Below are 21,627 nucleotides of genomic sequence, written 5' to 3'. Positions count from 1 at the left end.
GTCCATTTTGCTAATTTATAAACTTCTCCCATTTGGCAGGATCTGTGCCAGTCTTTATATTTTTGTGTGGGTTTCACTTTAAGATTTATCTTTTTGCTCTCCCATCATCCATGGCTTACTTCTTTGGCAATTAAATTATTTTTCCCTCGAGCATATAAACATTCTGTATCACATTAGATTTAGCTTTGAGTACCTCCCACAGCCCATTTTAACAATGAACAGGCTTTTTCCTGTTGATTATGGACAGTTTATTTCATTTTGTTGAAGTCAGCCTTAGAAATTGTTTTACTTCCCTTTCTGTCATACTAGAATACAACAGATTGATAGGTTTAAGGTTTACAGCTGAACATCTGTGGGTGATTGCTTCAGTCATTGGGTGGTGTGGGGTTGAGGCAGTGTTGCACAGTTGGATTCGATGCTGAAACACCACCTTATTTCTGGTGTGCTAGATGAGAGGTAGGATAGCATTGGTCACATACCCTGAAATTCTATGCAAGGAATTATCATTCACTGTGCTCTAGCTTGGAAACAGTACCAGATGTAAGGATGACAAACATGTCAAATTCTGGAGTCCACAAAATAACCTGGAAATGGAAGTCATCACTATATTGCTGTAACCAAAAAAAAAAATCAGGATTGTGAAATTAAACTTCAAGGCGTAAGTGTCTGGAAACTTATACAGGGCTTTGGTGTTTAAAATAACTGCATCACCACCCATACCTTGATATCTTTCATTGAAGGATGAAATGCTATTTAAGTTCTCTGCCCTTGTACACGTGACATAAATTGCATTTCTTCCAGATTACAGATGCCACTCAATTCCAGCACATCCTGGTTTCTAAGATTTCCCAAATGGGGGAGAAGATAATGCATGGGAAATTGTGGGATAGTGTAGGAACCTTTACGAAATCTCCCAATGTCCTTTCCACTCCTGCAAGTGTGCAAAATTACATATACATGCCTTCTAATAGAGTTAAGATATATGACTACTTGGGGAAGGAGAGCAATGATTGGGATTTACAAAGTTTAGGCAACTGTTGTGTGCTTCAGAGTCAAGTAATCAGACTTCTCAGAACATAACCAACAATACTGTCATTTCTAGCTCCAGGTGATTGTAAACCAGGTCACCACAAAACACTCCAAAGCACTGATGACAACTGATGGGGTGGGCTGGCTCATTAGTACAAACTGGGATTCTTTCATTCAGCTCTAGGTAAAGCTGCAAGCAACAACTGGATTGGAAAGGTGGTCTGACTGGATAGAAAAGTGTAAAATTTTGCAATGCTTACAAATTGGTAAATTGTATAGTTTCAATTGGCAAACATCAAGCCCCTAAGCCTCAAGGCTTTGAAGCTCAGTAACTAGCTCAGTAACTAGCTCAGTAATGGACATTCAAAACTGGCACAAAGTTTCTTACTTGTCTGCTCTAAAGTCTTTTCAACTTGTTGAATCACTTTTGTCCAAGTTCTCTGGCCTTGTTAAATGCAGTTTTAAGTTCTACCTTTCTGGATACCTGCAATAAGCTCAATCATTATCGTTGGTTCTTGAACCAATCAGGAAAATCCTAATCACCACTACAGGTTAGCAGCAATACGATTACTCTGAGCACTAAAGTAGACATGTTTCATTCTAAATGTGTCCTTTTTTTTGTAAAAATACTGTATAATTTATGTTTAGTTTATGTTTTTCTTGTGAATGCTACTTATACGATGCTATGTGCCTGCAATGCTGCTGCAAGAGAGTTGTTCATTGGACCTACGCATACATTTACGTGTGCCTATGACAATAAACTCAACTTAGACAGTATAGGGCAGCACATTGGTACACATAATAGAGCCATATTACCTCACAACATTAGAGACCTGGGTTCATTCCCAACCCTGGGTGCTGTCTATGGGCTTGCATGCTCTACATTGAGTTCATTGGTTTCCTCTGAGGGTGCTGGTCTCCTCTACATTCCAAAGTTGTGCAAATAAGGAAGTTAATTGTGCTCTGTATTTGCCCTACCTTGTAGGTGAGAAGCAGGATCTGGGAGGAGGAGTTGATGAGAATTTGTGGGAGTTGCAGTTAGGCAAGAGTTAAAGATAGCTGCCATGCAAGGATATCTGAGGCAGCTGTAGTCAACAGAAAGCAAGTGAGACTGCAGGAGCCACCTCTGCTTATTGCAGACAAGATACGTGACAATGACTGTGGCAGTGTCTAATCAACCCAGATGAGTGGGGCCTCAGAATTGAGACCATTTCCAGAAAGGCTGGGCAATGAAAAACAACGCTTCCCTTCACACAGGGTCTAGGGGAGCCAGAGAAAGATAAGACAGGAATATAATGGAAGAATATGAAACACCCAACAACTATAGGACAATCACTTTACTAACGTCAAAGCATTATCAGTTGTCAGTTTGTAGTTTCTATTGACTTTTAATATCTCCATTGTGAATGGCAATTTTGATTTTTTACGTAGGAATTCAAACATAGAGCTTACCAAATGGTCAATATCTGAAACTGATAGCCAATTCTGTATAAAAATCGCAATTTTCTGTCCTGGCTTCAGAACCGTGTAGCGACAAGAGCTGTTCTCCTTGTGCACAGGTAAAATAAATCATGGTTCAGCAGTAAATGTGTGCGTGTGTTCTGTGTCCAGTTATCGGCTACAACAGTTGCTTGGAGGTTCCACCAAGATGGCTAACCCTTCACTTTGTTATACAGGAGAATGGAATTCAGCCCCTGTAGTTGATCAGTCCCAAATCCTCAGTTGCTCATATCTGAGCAAGGGACTGAGACCGCTGCGGAATTGCAAACTTTCTCCCATGTGCAGTAGTCAAGGTACAATACCTCAGTTGTCAAAGCGAAGTAGGAAAGCCGCAGTATAAAGAAAAAGGGGAAAGCCATGTTTTGGGTAGGATCCCACATGAACACATTAAAAATGGGGTACCCTCTGTGGTCTGGTTTGGTTCCCACAGGAGCTCCATAAGTGTGTGGTTAAAAAAAAAGGAATTTTGAAATGTGTTTGTTTGTATGTATATGTGTGCATAGTGTGGAAGTCCCTTGTCCTGTACCTCTTAAGCAACACTGGTAGGGTGCATGTTTGTGTATTATGGACCAGGAAACATTAAGTATGTTGAGAAGTATTCTATACAGGTGGAATGGACTACTTGAGTGGTTGCAGTTGTGTTGTTCGTGAAAGGAAAATGTAAGAAATCTGTAGGGTAGCCTGTGTTTGTTCAATCTAGATGTAAAAAGCAGAGAATGTGAATCAAAGTTAAATGAAGAAACGACACAGAAAGAACAGACAAGGTATAACAGTGTTGACCTCGGTGATTAAAAAAAGAATCTACTGGCACCAGACTCTGAGAATGAACTATATGCTGTACCCCGCTTTCCCAGGCAGTGTTTCAACAAGGCCCACGCCTCAAGTACTCGATGAAGAATGTCAGCACTACAGGAGACAGAAGACAGAGGGGTGCAGAGAGGATGAGCCATATGTAATTTAAATAAACCCTGAGCTGATCTAGTAGGAGTTCTAACAAAATTTTTCCCTCGCATTGTAGATTAGCATAAAAATAAAGTGTTGGGACAGGAGACAATGATGTTAATTAATATGTTGAACACACGCGTAAATGTTTTCAAAAGTATTCTGGGTTCACTCTAGAAGAGAGGACACCCATCTTAATACATGTTATTGTAAATAAGTTGCAACCTAGGTAAAGGAAAACATACACTGTCACTTGTGTGAGATGAGAGAGTTAAGCAAAATTGTGAGTGTTTTACAATATTGCCAAAAACAACTACAACATCAAAGGATTAAAGCTAAGGGGAATGGGGACAATACTTGAGTGACACTTCCTGGGTTGCTCCACTACAGCCCCTGGACAATTTTTTACATTGCTTTATAAGTATTGTGACAGCTGTCCTACACAATTTGAATGTCATTTTAACTTGTAGCTTAGTTTTACATTTAACTAAATTGACAGCGACCAAATTTTGGCTAATCATTACCAGATTAATTTCCGCTTAATATTTCACTGTAGACTTCGGTTTAACGTTACCTGCTTTCTACACATATGGCTCATGTGACCCACTTGTAACTGATGCTATTTTTGTTTCGAACAGTGTAGATATATTTTAGATAATGTCATTCTAAATGTATGATTTTTATAGTTCTTTGACTCATGTCAATAAACATGAAAATGGGACTGTGGGCATGGAAGGAGTAGAACACAGCGACGTCTGCAAGGGGTATGTTTATGCCTGTAGACTGCTTGGCCACTGGGCTCAAAGTGTCTCAGTGCAAAGGCAATTTTGATAATAGTTTCTGCCTCCACCATCACCAACACCATAGATGACGCAATTTACTTTAGATTATCCTTTCCCATATTGTACTTAAGAACTTGTACAATTTTAATTCTGCCAGTTGTACAATGCCACCTGATGTAGGCCCTATATTATTTTCTTGACTGCTGCAGTACAGGGAAAAAAATCTTACTGGATATGTGGTGCGTTTGCCTCATATAGTAGCTGAGGTGGCACAGCGACCGTCCCTCCTGTTCTGATCAAGCAGCAGAAACTTAACTAAAGCCAGCATCCTTGCAGCCGGTGCTGCTGTAGACTTTTACACTGAATTTAGGATTAGCACACGACAAAGTACAATTATGGAAACTACTTGGGTTTCTCACCTCTTCAGAACTCCGATAAAACATAGTGAACTGACAATGAACTTTTTCCTGTTTTGTAATTACCTACTGCAATTGCTGTTATTAACTATGTGGTTCATACTAACAGGAAGGATGAGATAACTAGAGGGAACAAACAGGCTGACTCCGTTGCTAAGACAGCGAGAGCAGATCTTTACGGCTACGTAGTGTGATCAGGCTGCCAACACTTTCCAAATTCTTTGATGAACTAATACAATTACAGCATGATGCATCGGCAGATGAAAAAGGTTTTTTGAACTCAAGCATACTATATGCAAGGCTATAAAGGATGATAGGTATAATTGAAAGTGAGAGATTCTCAACCATAGCAAGAAAAGTAGCAGCAACTGTATGATTTGCCAGAGACATAATCCAGAAAGACACTGCCAGTATCTGCCACTGCTGGGCCCTTGCATCTATCTCCAAATGGATTTTATGCAATTACGTAAATGTATGGGTTCTGATTAAGCAATTGTGATTGTGTTCGCTAACTCTATGGGTAAAAACTGTCCAACATAGAGGAATGATGCTGTAAAAATTTCAAGTGATAACAGTCCCCACTTTACTGGTGTTGACAAAAGACTCTCAATGTAAACATCACTTAACCTGCCCTTACCAACCTCAATCTTATGGGGCAGCTAAAAGACAGAATGGGACCCTGAAATGCAGGTTAGCTACACTGCATGACAAGACCAAGCTGAAGTGGCCAGAGGCACTTCCACTGGCCCTCGTGACAATGCACTGTGCTCTGAATAGTTGTAAAAGGCCTCTCTCAATGGTGAACATTGACTTCTCTAACTTCCGTTAATGCCCCTCCTCCCCTTCTTACCCCATCCCTGACGTATTTAGTTGTTTGCCTGTTCTCCATCTCCCTCTGGTGCTCCCCTCCCCCACTTTCTTTCTCCTGAGGCCTCCCGTCCCATGATCCTTTCCCTTCTCCAGCTCTGTATCACTTTCGCCAATCACCTTTCCAGCTCTCAGCTTCACCCCACCCCCTCCGGTCTACTCCTATCATTTCGCATTTCCCCCTCCCCCCACTACTTTCAAATCTCTTACTATCTTTCCTTTCAGTTAGTCCTGACGAAGGGTCTCGGCCCGAAACGTCGACAGCGCTTCTCCTTATAGATGCTGCCTGGCCTGCTGTGTTCCACCAGCATTTTGTGTGTATTGTTTGAATTTCTAGCATCTGCAGATTTCCTCATGTTTGCTCTCTCCACATGTGAGTTTTGGACTTGCCAGTTGTCCTTCTCTTTTTAATTAAATAGATGAACATCCATAGTACGAGTGGAAGAATGCTGCAGAATTATAGAACACTAACACAAGTATTAAAGGTTCCCATCCACAGCTTCCTGAAGCTCAGAAGATCATACTGGCTGCAGGATGCCACCCCATCCAGTTGGGAAATTGGGTACTGGTGAGAGCCTACTGACAAAAAAACAGCCTGGAGCCTTGCTAGGAAGGTCCATTCCATTCCAAGAGTTGCAGACCATATATTCAAGAAAAGCCGACATAGATACATGCCTCTCAGCCGTGCCACTGGACCAGGAAACAGGTGGCCAGAAGAACACTGGGCTGATGGACTGAATTCATGATCTTCACCTTAAGCATTCACTTATTCTCCTTGTAGTCAAGTAAAATAAAGTATGATTGAGCAGTAAATGTCCGTGTGTTCTGAGTTCAGTTATTGGCGAGGACAAATTCAGGGAAGGATGAGTGCAGGGATAGTGTAACTGAGTGGTTACTGGTTAGTGCTGAAAGGCCTTTAATTGTGAAATGAATGTCTATGACATTATGATTCCGTCAATTAGGAAAGCTGGCCATCACGCTGCTCGTATAAGAATTGTTAAACCATTTACAGATACAGGAAAAACTGGTATCCAGTTTTTTTTTATATTTTAAGTGCTCATAAGCAGAATAAGGTACCAGAATCCTTTTCAACAAAAGAGTTGTTGGCATCTATGATACTATTGATTTATTTCATACTTCCTGGATACGCAGATCTTTAAAACTCATTTTTTATCTTTAAGCAACCATGCTTTGAACAAAAATCCACAGATACTTCCTGACCAGATGAGCATCTCAACATTGTTTTTATTCCAGATTCCCAATCCCATGTGCATAAATAAACGTTTCCTGATGTCACTCTGGAATGGCTCAATAATTTTAAAGGTTAAGTCCCCATGTCCTCCATTCCCCAACCACTAGAGAAAGGCAACACTCAATACCACTCTCTGAAATCCTTTAATATCTTAAAAAAACTCTCATCTCAGCCTTTGATCTCCTATACTACAGGGAATACAAGCCTAGTCCAATCCACTCTATTCATTTTAACTCATTCAGCCCTGTCACTGCTTCACTCAATCTGTTCTTCAGTATCTCCTCCCTGTTGTGCACCTTGTCTGTTCTCACCATAATCTCATGTAACACAAAATCTCCACACTTCTGGGATAAAAGAAAACAGTACATTTTCAATTACTTATCAATTACTTTTGATATTCTCTTCTTGGTTTTACTAATTTCTCCAATTGGATTCAACATTTCACTGTTCCATGGTTTCTGATATCACCAATTTCTCATTCTAAGGAGTCATTTCTCATTCACTGTTCTGTTTGATGCTGTTACCCTCTATTTCCCTTAGAAACAAAAATCAGCCTTGAAAATACTCAATGACTAAGCATCCACAGCTTGCAGTTTAGAAAATTTTAAAGATTTATAATGTTCAGCTTAGGATTCTTTCAAGCACTAAATGATAAGCCCTCAATTTCCTAATCTTTTAAAAATCATGTTTTTTTTCCTTTTTGCACACCTAGGGGAATTTTCAAAGAAAATGCAGGTGAGGATGATAAATTTCAACTTAGACAGCCTTAAAAGCCAGTGAGCACACTTACAAACTTACACAATCAGAAATCAAACCACATGGCTTACAGACAGTTGACGATAACAAATTTGTGAAAGGATATTGACCAGTTGGATCACATACTTGCTAAAAGGGATGCTCCTTTCTCTACTTAAGCAGAGCAAAACACAAAAGCAATTCAAGCTGAGGCCCTTCATCAAGACTGAATCTTGGCAAAGAGTCACAGCCCAAAACGTCGACAGTTTATTTCCCTCTAAATTATTGCTAAATTATTCCAGCATTTTGTGTCTGCTGCTCTAGATCTCCAGGATGTGCAGAATCATAGGTTCAAAGGTCCAATTTAATGTCAGAGAAATGTATACAATACACATCCTGAAATGGTTTTTCTTTGCATTTCTAGGGTTTTTGACTTTTAAAGTACAGTTTCTAATTAACTAAAGTAGCTCTATAGTGAAAGCATACACCTACATAATTTTAAAGAATACGTACAGCTGTCAGCACACTTTTTATGTGATTCTGTAATAGGTGCAGTGCAAATAAATATTAAGACACTTTGAAAATGTTTGAGCAATAGCAACACATGGAACAAATGCCTTAAATCTTATGAGGTTGTCTATATCAATCTTCACGTGAATGGCAGCACTAATGCCTTGTAACATTCATGCTTGTCCTATTTGCAGTATTTCACTATATATAAGATGGGAAACTTATTGGGAGAGACAGCAGGAAAGTATCAGTGCCTCTCCCCTCGAAACTTCTAAAAGGAAAACTAAAATCAAAATTTAAGACAAGGTTTTGGACCTCAGTATTGCTTAATCATTTTTAGGGGTACTTAGGTAATTTGAATCTAAATTAGGCTGACATTCTAAGTAAACAAGTCAAAACCAAATAAATGATGAGGATACATTATTTGTGTTTAGAGACCATTCACATTCCTTGAGCTTTTTGCAAATATGTTTAAAAGTCTATCTGCAGTACAGGTTAAACACTTGCATCTCTTTAAGATTACTAAAGCTAAAAGTTATGCTGATTGCGATGAACAGTTTTATTAAATTGCATCCTTTGAATGATGAACTGACTGAGTAGTCTTTTTTCTTGAGGGTATTCTATAGCTGCGCAGCTCAATTCACAAAGCACTCGATTTCCATGTGGATATCAGAACATCATTTCTGCAGCAAATGTTTCCCCTGCTTCAGCTAACACCATTCTATTTCCAAGTTAGCCTACAGGGTATCAAAATACTGAGTGCCATTTTATCCAGACTGCCATTAGTTCCTGCAGTTCTCTGTGACAGAGCAACATAGTCTCAGGACTAAGCTTCAGTACATAATTGAACTATTCCCCTGCCATCTACTGATGTTCATCATGCTTCAGCTTGTTGATAACATGTACTTAAAGCCTGTGGTAATCCATCTGAATAACAATGAATGTTTTTTTGTGCTAATTTGAGCATTATACTGATGGTAATGTTGTCCTATTTTGGAAATGCATAATGCATCTGACTGCACAACTAATGCGGGTCAAAACCTGGATCAGGTGACAAATTACGTTCAGTCTAAAAACAAACAATGGAAATCTGAAAATTTACACAGTAGGTTAACGAGCATTAACAGAGAGGGAAAGTATGCTAGGATTCAGACTACACAGCACGTAGTACACCTATGTCCTTTTGCCCTTTAATGCTTCCCAAGGCCCTTGCATTCATGGTGCATGCCCTTCCCTAATTTGACCTCCCAAAATTCTCACACTTTTCAGAGTTAAACTCTATCTGCTTTTGCTCTGCCCAATTTGCCAGTTATCAACTTCATTCTGTAGCCTAAGATTATCCTCCTCACCAGCTCCAATTTTCATGTCTTCTGCTTATTCACTAATCATACCTACAAGTTTCACATCCAAATCGTAAATTGTTGTAATGAACAGCAAGGAACTCAGCAGATACTTGTGGTGACACACACAAAATGTGGAGGAACTCAGCAGGCCTGGCAGTATCTATGGAAAAGAGTACAGTTAAAGCTTCCAGCTGAGAACTTTCAGCTGCACTGAGCAGTAGAGTTAAAAAGGGGGGGGGGGAGAGGGGGAGAAACACAAGGTGATAGGTGAAACTGGGAGGGGGTGAAGTAAAGAGCTGGGAAGTTGATTGGTGAAAGAGATACTTGGCTGGAAAAGGGGGAATCTAATAGGAGAGAACAGAAGGTTATGGAAGAACAAAAAAGAGCGGAAGGTGGAGAGGAGCACCAGATGGAGGCGATGGGCAGGCAAGGAGAGAGAGAGAGTGAGTGAAAAGGGGATGGGAAATGATGAAGGAGTGGTACAATATTAGTCACTATCTTTGAATCACAAAATCTGGAATATTCTGCCTATGGGGTTACTCGAGGCAGAGACCCACACAAAATAGTTACCTATTAATCTGAAAAGGCACACGAAGATCAATGGCAATTAGAGATGGCTTGGCCAGTATGCCCAGATCCCAAAAAAATGAAGTCATGCAACTCTGGTTGTTGAAGAAATGAAATCAATCTGATAAAACAAAATATTTCTTCATCAATGAGTGGAATATTTGAAAGCACATTTCCTGAGTTGCAGGACGTTGACTGCTATTGGATTGGTATATTGGAGGTTATGGTTGAGGTAGATGGAGGGATGTTGTCAATAGTCTCTCTTATCATTCTGTTGTGATTCCAGCAGAACTATTAACACCAAGACATCGAGAAGCAGTGCCTCAGAAAGGCAGCATCCATTTTCAAGAACCAACCCTCCGCACCAAATCCTCCCATCAGCCAGGACATGCCCTCTTATTGTTATTGTCAGGAAGGAGGTACAGAAGCATGAAAGCACATACTCAGCGATTCAGGAAAAGCTTCTTACCCTGTGCCGTCTGATATCTAAATGAACACTGAACCTATGAACACTACCTCACTTTTTAAAATTATTTCTGCTTTTGCATGACTATTTTTAATTTAACTATTTAACATACATACATATATACTTACTATAATTCATTTAAGTTTCTATGTTTATCATGAATTGCATTGTACTGCTGCCACTAAATTAATGAATTTCACAACATATGCCAGTGATATTAAACCTGATTTTGATTCTGACCCTGTTGGTTTGGAAGTGCCCACTGACAAGTGTTTTAGAATCACAAGGTTGCACTTGTCAGGCAAGACTATAAAATGTTCACATATGCAAGTTGTGATTGGAAATGCATGTCTGAATTTCCAGAGTGGCAAGATTCAATCCACAATCATAACTGCATTCAAATCTTGAGGGTGTGGGGGCTGGGGAACACATTGACTTCTACACACAACACTGAAAAAGTGTCACTCTGCATTGAAACTCATAGGCCATTATTCTCCTTCAGTCTCCTCTCTTGGGATTTGTGGGTTACCGGAGAAGTCAGCATCAAATTACCCTTGACCCCAGGCTGCTGGTGACCCTAGCCAGTTGCGGTCCTTCTTGTTGAAATTCTCCCACTGTGCTCAGTAAAAAAAAAGGACGATTGATTTACAAAGCAGATTGGCGTTTCACTTGCAGTCGCAGTGCTGCTAATGAACTGACACTTCCCCATGGAAAACAGAAAATGCTGGAATCTGAATTTTTTCTGTAGATGCTGTCTGACCTGCTGCATGTCTCCAGCACCTTCCGCTTTTACTTCAGATTTTGAGCGGCTGCAACTTTTCAGATTTTCATTTTCTTTTGCCCTAGTACCCTATTTACAATTTAGTGTATGTCAAATGCCTTCATGCCATTCACAATTTACACAACAAAGCCCATGCTCAATTACGTATATATACTGCAACTGACATGACAAAATCACATGCGTGGCTAATGAAAAGCAACCGTGGCTCAAACAGCAAACCAAGCTTGTTCTTTGAACGTATGTCGTGAACACTCAACTACCTGACATTCCACCAGACATTAAGGGCTGCAGGATATTTCCTTTTGAGAAAAAGAGTAAATATAAATAATATGTACAAGTTTCTGCATTTAACAATTAAATAGAGTCATGATCTTCACCTACTGTAGCCATGCATGCATTGTGATAAAGATGGAATTCATTAACTGGAATGAGGTACATCACATAAGGAATAACATGTGGCAGATTTTCTCAAAACTCAATAAAATATACAGTAGTTTTTCCCCTCGTCAACAGGCCAACTGCAAACATGAAAATTGTCTGGGCTGTCTATCACATGGATATTACAAAACTGTCTTCTATCGTCACTATCAAAAACAATGTAGGTGCAGGGACTCCGCATGACAGAGTTCCCATCAACCTGTGCTAATTTCATCTTCGGTTGTAGGGTTACTAACAGTGACAACACAGCAGGAAATTTAAATGGAAAGGAATAGTCAAGAAACAAGTATCTTCATCCTTTCTTGTGCACTTGACACATATAAAGGAATTTAAATACTTATGCCACTGGAAATGCATTTGCAAGCATCTATTGGATGTCAGCATAGAGTTTGATGGTAAAGTATGATTCATCCAATAATGACATGACTGAAGATCTGTTTTTGTAACAAGCTTAAACTGCATTTGCTATCAGTTTTCTTTGTAACATCAGAACAGACTTAGCTGACTATTTACCATATGGGTTCCTAAATAATCTTTACAGTACTCTATTATAAAGGAATTTGCTATTCTTCTCACCCACTCTCATTTTAGTTATCAATACTGAACTAAAAGATGATAGCAACTCCTCTAACATTATCTTGCACCCCAAGTACGGCTTCACAACCATCTTCCTTTTGCCATGGATATCTCAAGGCACCAGGGCTAAAAGCAAAATTCAGATATTATTTTAAGCTTTAATGTGAAAGAAAAGCAGGGCACTAAAAAGAAAAACAGTTTAATTATACCTGAAAACACAAATTCTTCACTGAAAAACAAATCAATATTTGCACTTCAACAAAACCTCTGATCAGTTCTTCATAATGTTGTGCTTATATGCAAGTAACAATGCATAGATGAATAGGGGGAATTACAGATTTTCTTGTATGGATGAGCCTACTTTTCCTAAAACACATCCCAATTCTGCATTTGTATGTCTCATATATCCTCTAAGAAACTGACTTGATTCCCTTTACAACATTCCTGTTTCTCATGATCATGGAGCCCAAATCAGATTTCAAACAAAAAAAACTTCCCTTGCTAACATTCTGTTAATGCTATTTGCTATCAATCTTTCAATTACACAGGTACACCTATATGGAGCGGTTTTCTGCATTGTTGACTGAGTTATTTAGTTTGATTATAGCAGTAATTGATGCACATCTTTGGTAACAGTTGTTCCTTCATGTACATGGGTAGCAAGTGTTTTGTACTTGGTCTCAGCACACACGTCATGCCCAGATACCCTCGCCTGAACCACTCTCTCTGCTTTGGAGGGGCAAAATATTACCCAGCAAACTCTGTTGAAATAAGTGTGGGCAGAGAGTTTCAAGAATTGCTTGATTTGTGGTCCATACATAAATATTTAAACTGCTGACACAGAATGGATTACAGAACACTTCAGAGAATCAGAGAAAAACTTAGCATCTTACTTTCTTGAATCCACAAATCCAACAGAGTTAATGGTAGTCCCTTCTGGCTTTTTCCAGCCTATTAAATATTTGCTGGTGGCTCCTTGGCGAGGATAAAATGTTCTGGGCCCAGATGTGGAGGATGAATGGTGTGACGCCTGGGGTGAAGGAGTTGGCTGGGTCTCATCGTGGGGTGAACTCCTACTGTGTGTAAAGACCACTGGACTAATGGAATGCCTTGAACTCAGAGTACTGGAAAATAAATAAATTCCCCATTACAAGGAGTATGCATTTTGAAAATGAAGAACTTGCTTCTCATAAGTTGGCCATTGCATGGATCCACTGTTTTCGTCAAAATATCATCTTTAGTCTGCATATTTTCCCTTCTTAAAATAAATTATTGATGCTATTAAATTACTTACAATGATCTGAATTGTCTAAGAACAGATTGCTCACTAATTTGCAGTGGAAAAATTTGCATGGTGTGCAAACATGGATGACAACTGTTGACAGCAGGCAGGGAATGGTCTTCACCTTTTAAAGGGGTGCGATTTGTTATCCTCAGCTGCACATTAACACCTTGAGTGAATGTGGTCAAACACTGTATGTCATTAATAAGGATTCTGTTTGTTCAAAGAACTCGGATGAATGTATAAGCATATAAATGGACAATGAAGAGGGATATGAGTTTAAAGAAAAAGTCCCAGAGCTTGAGACAATGTGAAGGAAGACATGCGAAGAAAGGAGATTTTTTTGAGGAATAGAGCCATGATGATATAAACCTGTCAAATAAAGGACTGGAACCACTTTAGACTGGTAAAGACAAGGGTGACAGGTAAATGGCAGTCAGCACAAAATATGTAAATATCTTTCCTTTGCGAACTGTTCCGACCAGAATTAAACTGCAAGTTATTAATCAAATTGTAACATATTAAATGGCAAAATGAATGACTTCAGGCAAATGAGCCAAATTACACATTCTTAACACATATCAATTATATTGTCATGCTGAACACAACATGCTTTCACAAAATATATAATGATTTTCATGTAAATTATATACACATTAGATGCTTTCTCTGAACAATTACGTATTTCTAACACACTATCTGTTGTTATGATGTGTGGTGATTCTCATGCATTACCAGGCGAAGGAGTGATGGAAATGCAACCAAAAGGGAAGCAAATATTGGAAGACGATTTACCTACTCATTTCCAGCTACATTACCGCCATGACATTGCAAAGGTGGTTATCCTTGACTACTCTCTCATAGATCCAGCCATGAAAACTTAGACACATGCTCACACTTTGGAAAAGGCCAGAACAGGCACATTACCTTCTGCCAAATGCACCTTTTTTTTTTGTAAGTGTTTCGTGTGGCTGAAGGGAGAGGAGATTGCCAGTCTTGACGGGCTGTCACCAAGGCTATTAAGAGTAGATGAGAAACTGGGACAAACTCAGAAGAAACACAAACGACACATAATCACAAATTAATTACCTGGACTGAGAGGAGGTATCACTGAGGCTATACGCTCTGCTTTCTTGAGCTGATGCACTTGAAACACTATGGACCAACCCTCCGTAACATCTGCTTTGACTTTCTGTGCTTAGTGCCGGTGAGAGTGCGCCCCTCCTCTCATAACTGTGGGAGCCTCGATCTCCTAATCTGCTGCAGTGCATGCCATTGTCATTTGGACCAGGCCAAGGAGAAGCCGCTTTCTCTTTTGTTGGTGCAGACCTCAAAGAGTTTGTTGGAGCAGCTGGGGTTCCTGCAGACAGCATGCTGCCATGACATGGCCCGTAAGAGGTTGTATCAATGCCACTGTCTGCAGATGTACCCTGAATGTAGTTATAACCATTTAGTTCAGATTCCGTCCTGTCCCCTGTGTCATACCATTTCTCATCACTGTGAGCACTTGAAGCATTGCTGGAAAGTGTGTTGCTGCTTGAATGGCTTGAATATTGAGCTTCAGACTAGAAAGCGGAGAAGAAAATAGCGTCATTGGTCAAGACTCTAAACCATTTAATAACTACAGTTTATTTAACATAATGCAGAGTTCAAAACATACCATCTAAATGATGATCTGTACCTGAATTCTTAAAAACAAGACTTCAGGTCAGTTAATAATCTCATAATTGTCTATCAACCTGAATGTTTTAACTAAGAGATACTAAATCATAATAACCTCCATTTTAAAAAAATCAGTGTACCACGATGCTATTGAGTGATAATGAGAGTACTCCAAATGTCAGGAGGGACCAAAAATGCTAGGACATAATGCAATGTTTCTGTACCAGCGTACGTGAGATGGGAGGGAAGTGGATGGGAGAAGTAACTGATTCACATAAAACACAATGTTTCAGCAATGCAGTGTCTATACAAGGTAAAAATCGTGGAATGCTCTATGCTTTGCATTGAATTCAAATAGTCTCAAGATATTCTTCTCTTGCCTCCTCTTTGTAGGCAACCCTGGACTGTAAAGACAATAATTCAAAAGTTATTGCCATAAACAAATATTCTTTAAGCAATTTTCCTTACAGAAATGGCTGGTTCATCGCTGCTCCTGCCAGGTGGAAAAAAAATCAATCCTTCATTACATAATATGAGACAATGAAAGGTGACTAAGTGCATTTCTTCATTTGATTTCTCAAGCTCTTTGCTTTAACATTTTGTGCTTGCCAGGTGGATAAAAAGTTTTAGCAATACAGCTTTTTTCATGTCATGCAGTTTATTGGGGCAGGATGGAAAAAGGAATGTGAGGCTACATGTGAAAGCAATAACATTTAATTTGAATGTATTTAACCCAGTGAAATGTCCTCTTTCCTTAAATCACTTCACTTTTCTTTCCTGGTACCCCGAAGGGTTTTGCCTTGTGAGCTTGTATATTCTGCTGTTTTTCTCTTCCTTCAACGTTTTGTATATTGAATTTCTGTCAACTTTGTAAGCAATGTTTTAAAATGATAATTTCTAAAATAAACTTTTGAGCACTTTGTGCATTTCAATCTACCACTTGTATGAACTGACCCACATTCTCAAATCATTTGAGTTTGCCATTTTCCTACTGCCTATGCACTGCCCATGAGGAAAGTACTTGAGAAAATATGCTTTCTGCAATTCATTCCCTTGGCTTTGCTTCCTCGTCCCTTCCTTTTTTATGAAAGAAAACTCACCACCATGAATGCAGATTAGGATCTTTTTTAAACTTGGGCATTCCCCTACAGAGTCGACTGTACTTCCTAAGAAGGTTGGCGTCATTCAATGTCTGTAGTGAGATGCTGAAGATGTTCTATAGGTCAGTTGTGGAGAGCGCCCTCTTCTTTGTGGTGGCGTGTTGGGGAGGAAGCATTAAGAAGAGGGACGCCTCACGTCTTAATAAGCTGGTAAGGAAGGCGGGCTCTGTCGTGGGCAAAGTACTGGAGAGTTTAACATTGGTAGCTGAGCGAAGGGCGCTGAGTAGGCTACGGTCAATTATGGATAACTTTGAACATCCTCTACATAGCACCATCCAGAGACAGAGAAGCAGTTTCAGCGACAGGTTACTATCGATACAATGCTCCTCAGACAGGATGAAGAGGTCAATACTCCCCAATGCCATTAGGCTTTACAATTCTACCGCCAGGACTTAAGAACTTTTTAAAAGCTATTATTAATGCTTTTTGAGATAGTGATTTAGATGCATATCATATTTTTTTTACTGAGTTAAGTATTGTATGTAATTAGTTTTGCTACAACAAGTGTATGGGACATTGGAAAAAAAGTTGAATTTCCCCATGGGGATGAATAAAGTATCTATCTATCTATCTATCTACTCAGCCTTCTTTGTCAAGACAATATAATGTCACATCAAAGAATGTGGCAAAACCTGAGCTCCAAGTAATAACTCAAAAACGTAATTAGTACAAACAACCAGGAATAAAAATACATCCTCTTTTTTTTAAAGCAGACTGAGATATACAGAGCCCAAGGTTCATTTTCAGGAGCTGCAAAGAAGCTGTTTAACAAGCTGTTTCATCAAATGTCAACATGTCAAATCGAACACTGTTACCTTGAAAACCACTACAAGGCTTTCAATAATTTTCTGTGTATTAAGAGTTGGAAGCATCTATAAACATGGCAGGCCTTCACAGTTTGTTCTGCACAACAAGTCTTTAAGAAGGCTGAAGATGGAGGCATGGGGGTGGGTGGGGAGCAGAGATCACTCCTATTATGCTGGCACAGACATAAACCTGGCACATAGGAAATTTTAACTTGTTTACCTGTCCATGTTTGACTGGTGAAACGTGGTCCACAACTTCCTGCCTCACCAGTCTCCCACCGGGGCTATCTCTGAGTGCAGATGTTACCTTCGACACCGACGGGATATGCCAAGTTGGCTCTGAAATATATTTCAATACTTTTTTTAAAACAACTATTAGAGGATTTCTTCTTCCTCTGACCCAAGTGTGATTCGTAAACATTCCCAGCTTTAATTAGATTTTAAACTGGCAGAGCAAGGAAGCTGAAGGAGCTGTAATCTCTATTACTGAAGTTATACAGAGTACATTTGTGTTGGAAATTGTTGACTGTTGTGGATCCAGAAACTGCTACAATTATAATTTCAGATGTTGCAATTAATTAATAGAATCTTTTGAAAATGCATTTAGCAGCAGTTTTGTGTGAAGTGTTTGCAAGTCCCAGAATTGGAAAAATAGGTCAATCTCAAAAGAAGTACAACGGCGTTTTAACCTCTGTACAAAGGAATATTTTTCCAAAACTATGATCACAGTAGAATAGTTCATTGCAGCAAAGAACGTGCATTCTGTTACCCAATGAGGCAACATTTTGGAGAACCACAAGATGACAAGGTAAATACAATTAGACAGCAAATGCTAATTTTTCTGCAGATGCAGATGTAACAAGTATCATAAGAACTATACTGATAGCCCATTCAATCTGTGTACATTCCAAAAACTACCTCACATCAGAGAGGAATGGGCTGCCTCATTAGTTATTCAATACTAATTACCTACTAATGATCAAACACTTCCATGTGTCTCAGCATTAGTATTTGCATGTAAACTGTGAGCTGAGATGTAATATGGCTTTTGTTTCAAAAATACTTCTAATTTGTTAACCTTATTACGTAATAAAAAATTAATGCTAAGTTTGGAAGATATGACAGCCTTTTAATGTACAATCAAACCTGTTGATCTGTTTATTGATCCAAATAAAGGATTCTTCATTGCAACATTTAAAAAGAAATTCAGTACCTGACTAGGTTATCTTACAAACAATCACAGCTCACCAATCTCATTCTCAGCATTCGATGATTTTATTTCAGATTTATGCCTAGGGCAGTGGGCTGTGCTGTTTCCTCCTCAGTTCTGCCTTTAACATATCACTCTGGGGTAAATACATTCTAAAACTAATGAGAAAAAGAAATACTGAAAGATAAAAGCTGATTCTGAAAGCCGAAACATTAGGTTGATGTTGGTGCCTCTTTGAAATTGGTTACATCAATGATCAGAACTACTATAAAAAATGCAAACAAGATAAAAGTTTCTCCAATGACGACCTCAAAGTTATCATCAATGAAGATGACTCGTGCAAGGAGCCCTTTGCTTGGAAAAACTAGAACATAGACTAAATATTGGTGGATGACCAAATACAATGAAATATGCCCCTAAGCTAGCTGATGATATTGGAAAAGGTGAGAAGCATCTTCAATCATATTCAGGAACATTCACAGCCAGCAAAGGTTGGTTTGATAGATTTAAACATCGCAGTAACCTCCTTGGTGTATGCATCTCTGGTGAATCAGCAAGTGCAGATAGCAAGGCAGCCCAGGATTTTCCTGCAACACTGAAGGACATAAATGAAATGGACGATTATCCTCCTGAGCTAGTCTTCAATATGCATGAAATGGGTCTATTTTGGAAAAGAATGCCTTCTTGTATCTTCATCTCCTAAGAAGAGAAACATGCATCTGGGTTCAAGGCTGCGAAGGACTGGTTAACTCTCTTGCCAGAAGGCAATGCTAAAGGTGATTTTAAGTTAAAACCTATGATTGTGTATCACTCTGAAACACCACGAGCAATGAAAGGCATTTAAAGTTAAGTCTACCAGTGATTTGGAAATCAAACAAGAAAGCCTGAGTGATGATTGATGTTTTCCAAAATTGGTTTGTTTCACACTTTTGTCAAGCAGTGAAGTGGCATTGTGAGGATCAAGACCTTGAACATAAAGCATTGTTGGTGCTTGATAATGCCCCATGCCACCCTGAGAATCTTGACATGCTTTGGACCTGCATTTCTGAGGAAGTGGTTTACTTTCTACCCAATACAACCACATTACTCCAACCAATGGATCAAGGAGTAATATCGGATTTTAAAGCCTACTACCTTCCTCGCACATTCAAACAACCAGCAGAGGAAACAAAAAGTCAAAACAAACAATCCATCAGGCCATTTTGACAACATCATGAAAGCTGTAGACAATACCAGAGCAGCCTGGAATGAAGTAACTTCAAACTGCATGAATGGACTGTGGAAGCAGGTATGGCATCCTAGGATTTCAGGCAGAACTAGTCGTCCAAAACATAACTGAAGTGGCCAATAAAGCAGGATCAGAGGATGTTATTATGATGGTAATGTTGAAGAGTTACTGCATCCTCATGGTGAGAGCTTTAACAACGAAGAGCTTCAAGAATTCACAGAGCAACGCATCTTGGGAAGCTGAGAACATGGATAGAGAAGAGAAAACACCAGCGAGAAACATCACCACAAAATTCCTCAGCACTAGTATCACCACGATCACACAAATCAGTAACGACCTTGACTGGGAGCAAAGCAGTGAGGCAAAGAGAGATGTTCTCAACATGATTCCCTTCTACTGAGAACTGCTTTGTGAAAGGAAACTGGAGAAAAGGCAGTCAAATCTCAACACCTACTTGAAGAAGAAGCCAAAGCTAGAGGAGGACCCACAGCCTGGTCCCTCCTCTAAGATATAACCACCACCTGCTTCCCTCTGTTGCTGCTGTGATGTGTTATTGCTGCACTGATGCACAAGTTCAGCCTATTTGCATGTTTGTTACTCCATGAATTACTGTGCATACATAAAATATCATATATCTCAGGTTCGTTTTTTTAAAATCAGGCAGACATGTCCAGTTATGTAATGTTAAAATGATCCCACATAGCACTAATTTACCTGGCGCTCCACCTCCAAGGAACCTCAGTGTTAAGTGGGATCTGAGTGTAATATAAAAAAAACCATCTTGTTTCATTGTCTAAGGATAGAGCAGGTACAGATCCATCAAAAATCTGGGTGGAAAATGCAGAGAACTATGAGGTGTCCCATTTTTGAGGGTCAAATGTAAGAGGGAAGAATAAAGTCATTTCCTTGGAAGCATTGATGTACAGAGGGATCTTCAGAGATATCACAAGTGGATGGAGTGGTAAAGGAGGTGTACAACATGCATGACTTCATTGGTCAAGGCACTGGGAAGTCATATTGCAGTTTTGGTAAGGCCATATTTAGAGTAGTGTGTGGGCATTTCTGATCACTGCATTTTTGGAAGGACGAGGAGAGACTTGAAAAAAGGTTCACCAGTACATTGCACGGAGTGGAGTGTAGAAGGCTGAGGTGTAACCTAGAATAAGTATTATAATGAACCTGTAATATTATTGTAATAAACCTGATTTTGATTCTGAGATGCATAGACAGGATAAATATTTGGAGGCTTTTTCCCTGGGTGTAGTTATCAAATGCTAGAGGGCATAGGATTAAGGTGTGGGGTGGGGGAAGGTCAAAGGAGATTTATGAGGCATTTTGGTTTTTTTAATTACACAGAGTAAGTGGTAGGTGCCTGAAAGGCTTTGCTATGGGAGATGGTAGATGCAGATATAACAGTAAAGTTTAGGAGACATTAAGACAGACATGTGAACAGGCTGGAAACAGCGATATAGGGCAGATAGGTATCATAATCAGCAGAGACATGGTTGGGCAAAGGCCCTGTTCCTTAGCTGAACTATCCTATGTTATGTGAGTATATTTTCTGAACGCTGAGTAACAGGCACGTATACCCTGCACAAAGAATTATAATATACTCTATATCCCGTCCTAGTTTATTTTTAATTTCAAATTCCTGCTTCCTCCCATATTATTGGCAGAGGGACATTTTTCAGTTGTGCCCGTTTCTGGGGCAAGGGTAAGGACGGATAAAAGACCACTTCATTCCTGAAAATAAAGTTGAGGGCTATCAACAGGAGTTTTCCCTTCAGTCACCTGTGAAACAAAGGAAACTGAATCATCAGCAAATGCCAGAGGCTGTTAAGTGATCCAATCCTAGCACGCTAACAATCACTGAGCAATGCACAGTCTGCCAGAATCTCAGCCTTCATTCAGCAGGTGCACCAAGGAGGACACACCGCAGTGGTAACTAAGCAGATGGGGTTTCAAGTCACATGAACTAGCTTGATAAATTGACGCCGTTGATGCAATTCCCTGTTAATGTGGAAATATCCAATATCACTGATCATGTTGATGGTGATGGCTGAAAGGCAGAAGGA

At 39.5% G+C, this 21,627-nt stretch overlaps 1 protein-coding gene across 8 annotated transcripts in view; it reads right to left on the bottom strand.

The window, feature by feature from the left end:
• sipa1l1 (signal-induced proliferation-associated 1 like 1) overlaps positions 1-21,627 on the bottom strand; it is a 379,448-nt gene that overhangs the window by 23,758 nt on the left and 334,063 nt on the right. For 4 of the 8 annotated variants that reach the window (XM_073040252.1, XM_073040255.1, XM_073040253.1 and 1 more), the window contains 4 exons: positions 17,335-17,453; positions 14,576-15,051; positions 13,098-13,328; positions 11,451-11,489 (listed from right to left, as the gene is read on the bottom strand). In XM_073040252.1, coding sequence (XP_072896353.1) covers positions 11,451-11,489; positions 13,098-13,328; positions 14,576-15,051; positions 17,335-17,453 — 865 coding nt within the window. The remainder of the gene's footprint in view (positions 1-11,450; positions 11,490-13,097; positions 13,329-14,575; positions 15,052-17,334; positions 17,454-21,627) is intronic. The other 4 variants (XM_073040256.1, XM_073040258.1, XM_073040260.1 and 1 more) reach the window with 3 other exon arrangements.

The sequence above is a fragment of the Hemitrygon akajei genome, chromosome 3, assembly GCF_048418815.1.
Source record: "Hemitrygon akajei chromosome 3, sHemAka1.3, whole genome shotgun sequence".
NCBI lineage: Eukaryota > Metazoa > Chordata > Chondrichthyes > Myliobatiformes > Dasyatidae > Hemitrygon > Hemitrygon akajei.
Note: the sequence above shows the minus strand (reverse complement) of the source record. Positions and strands in the feature narration are given on the sequence as shown.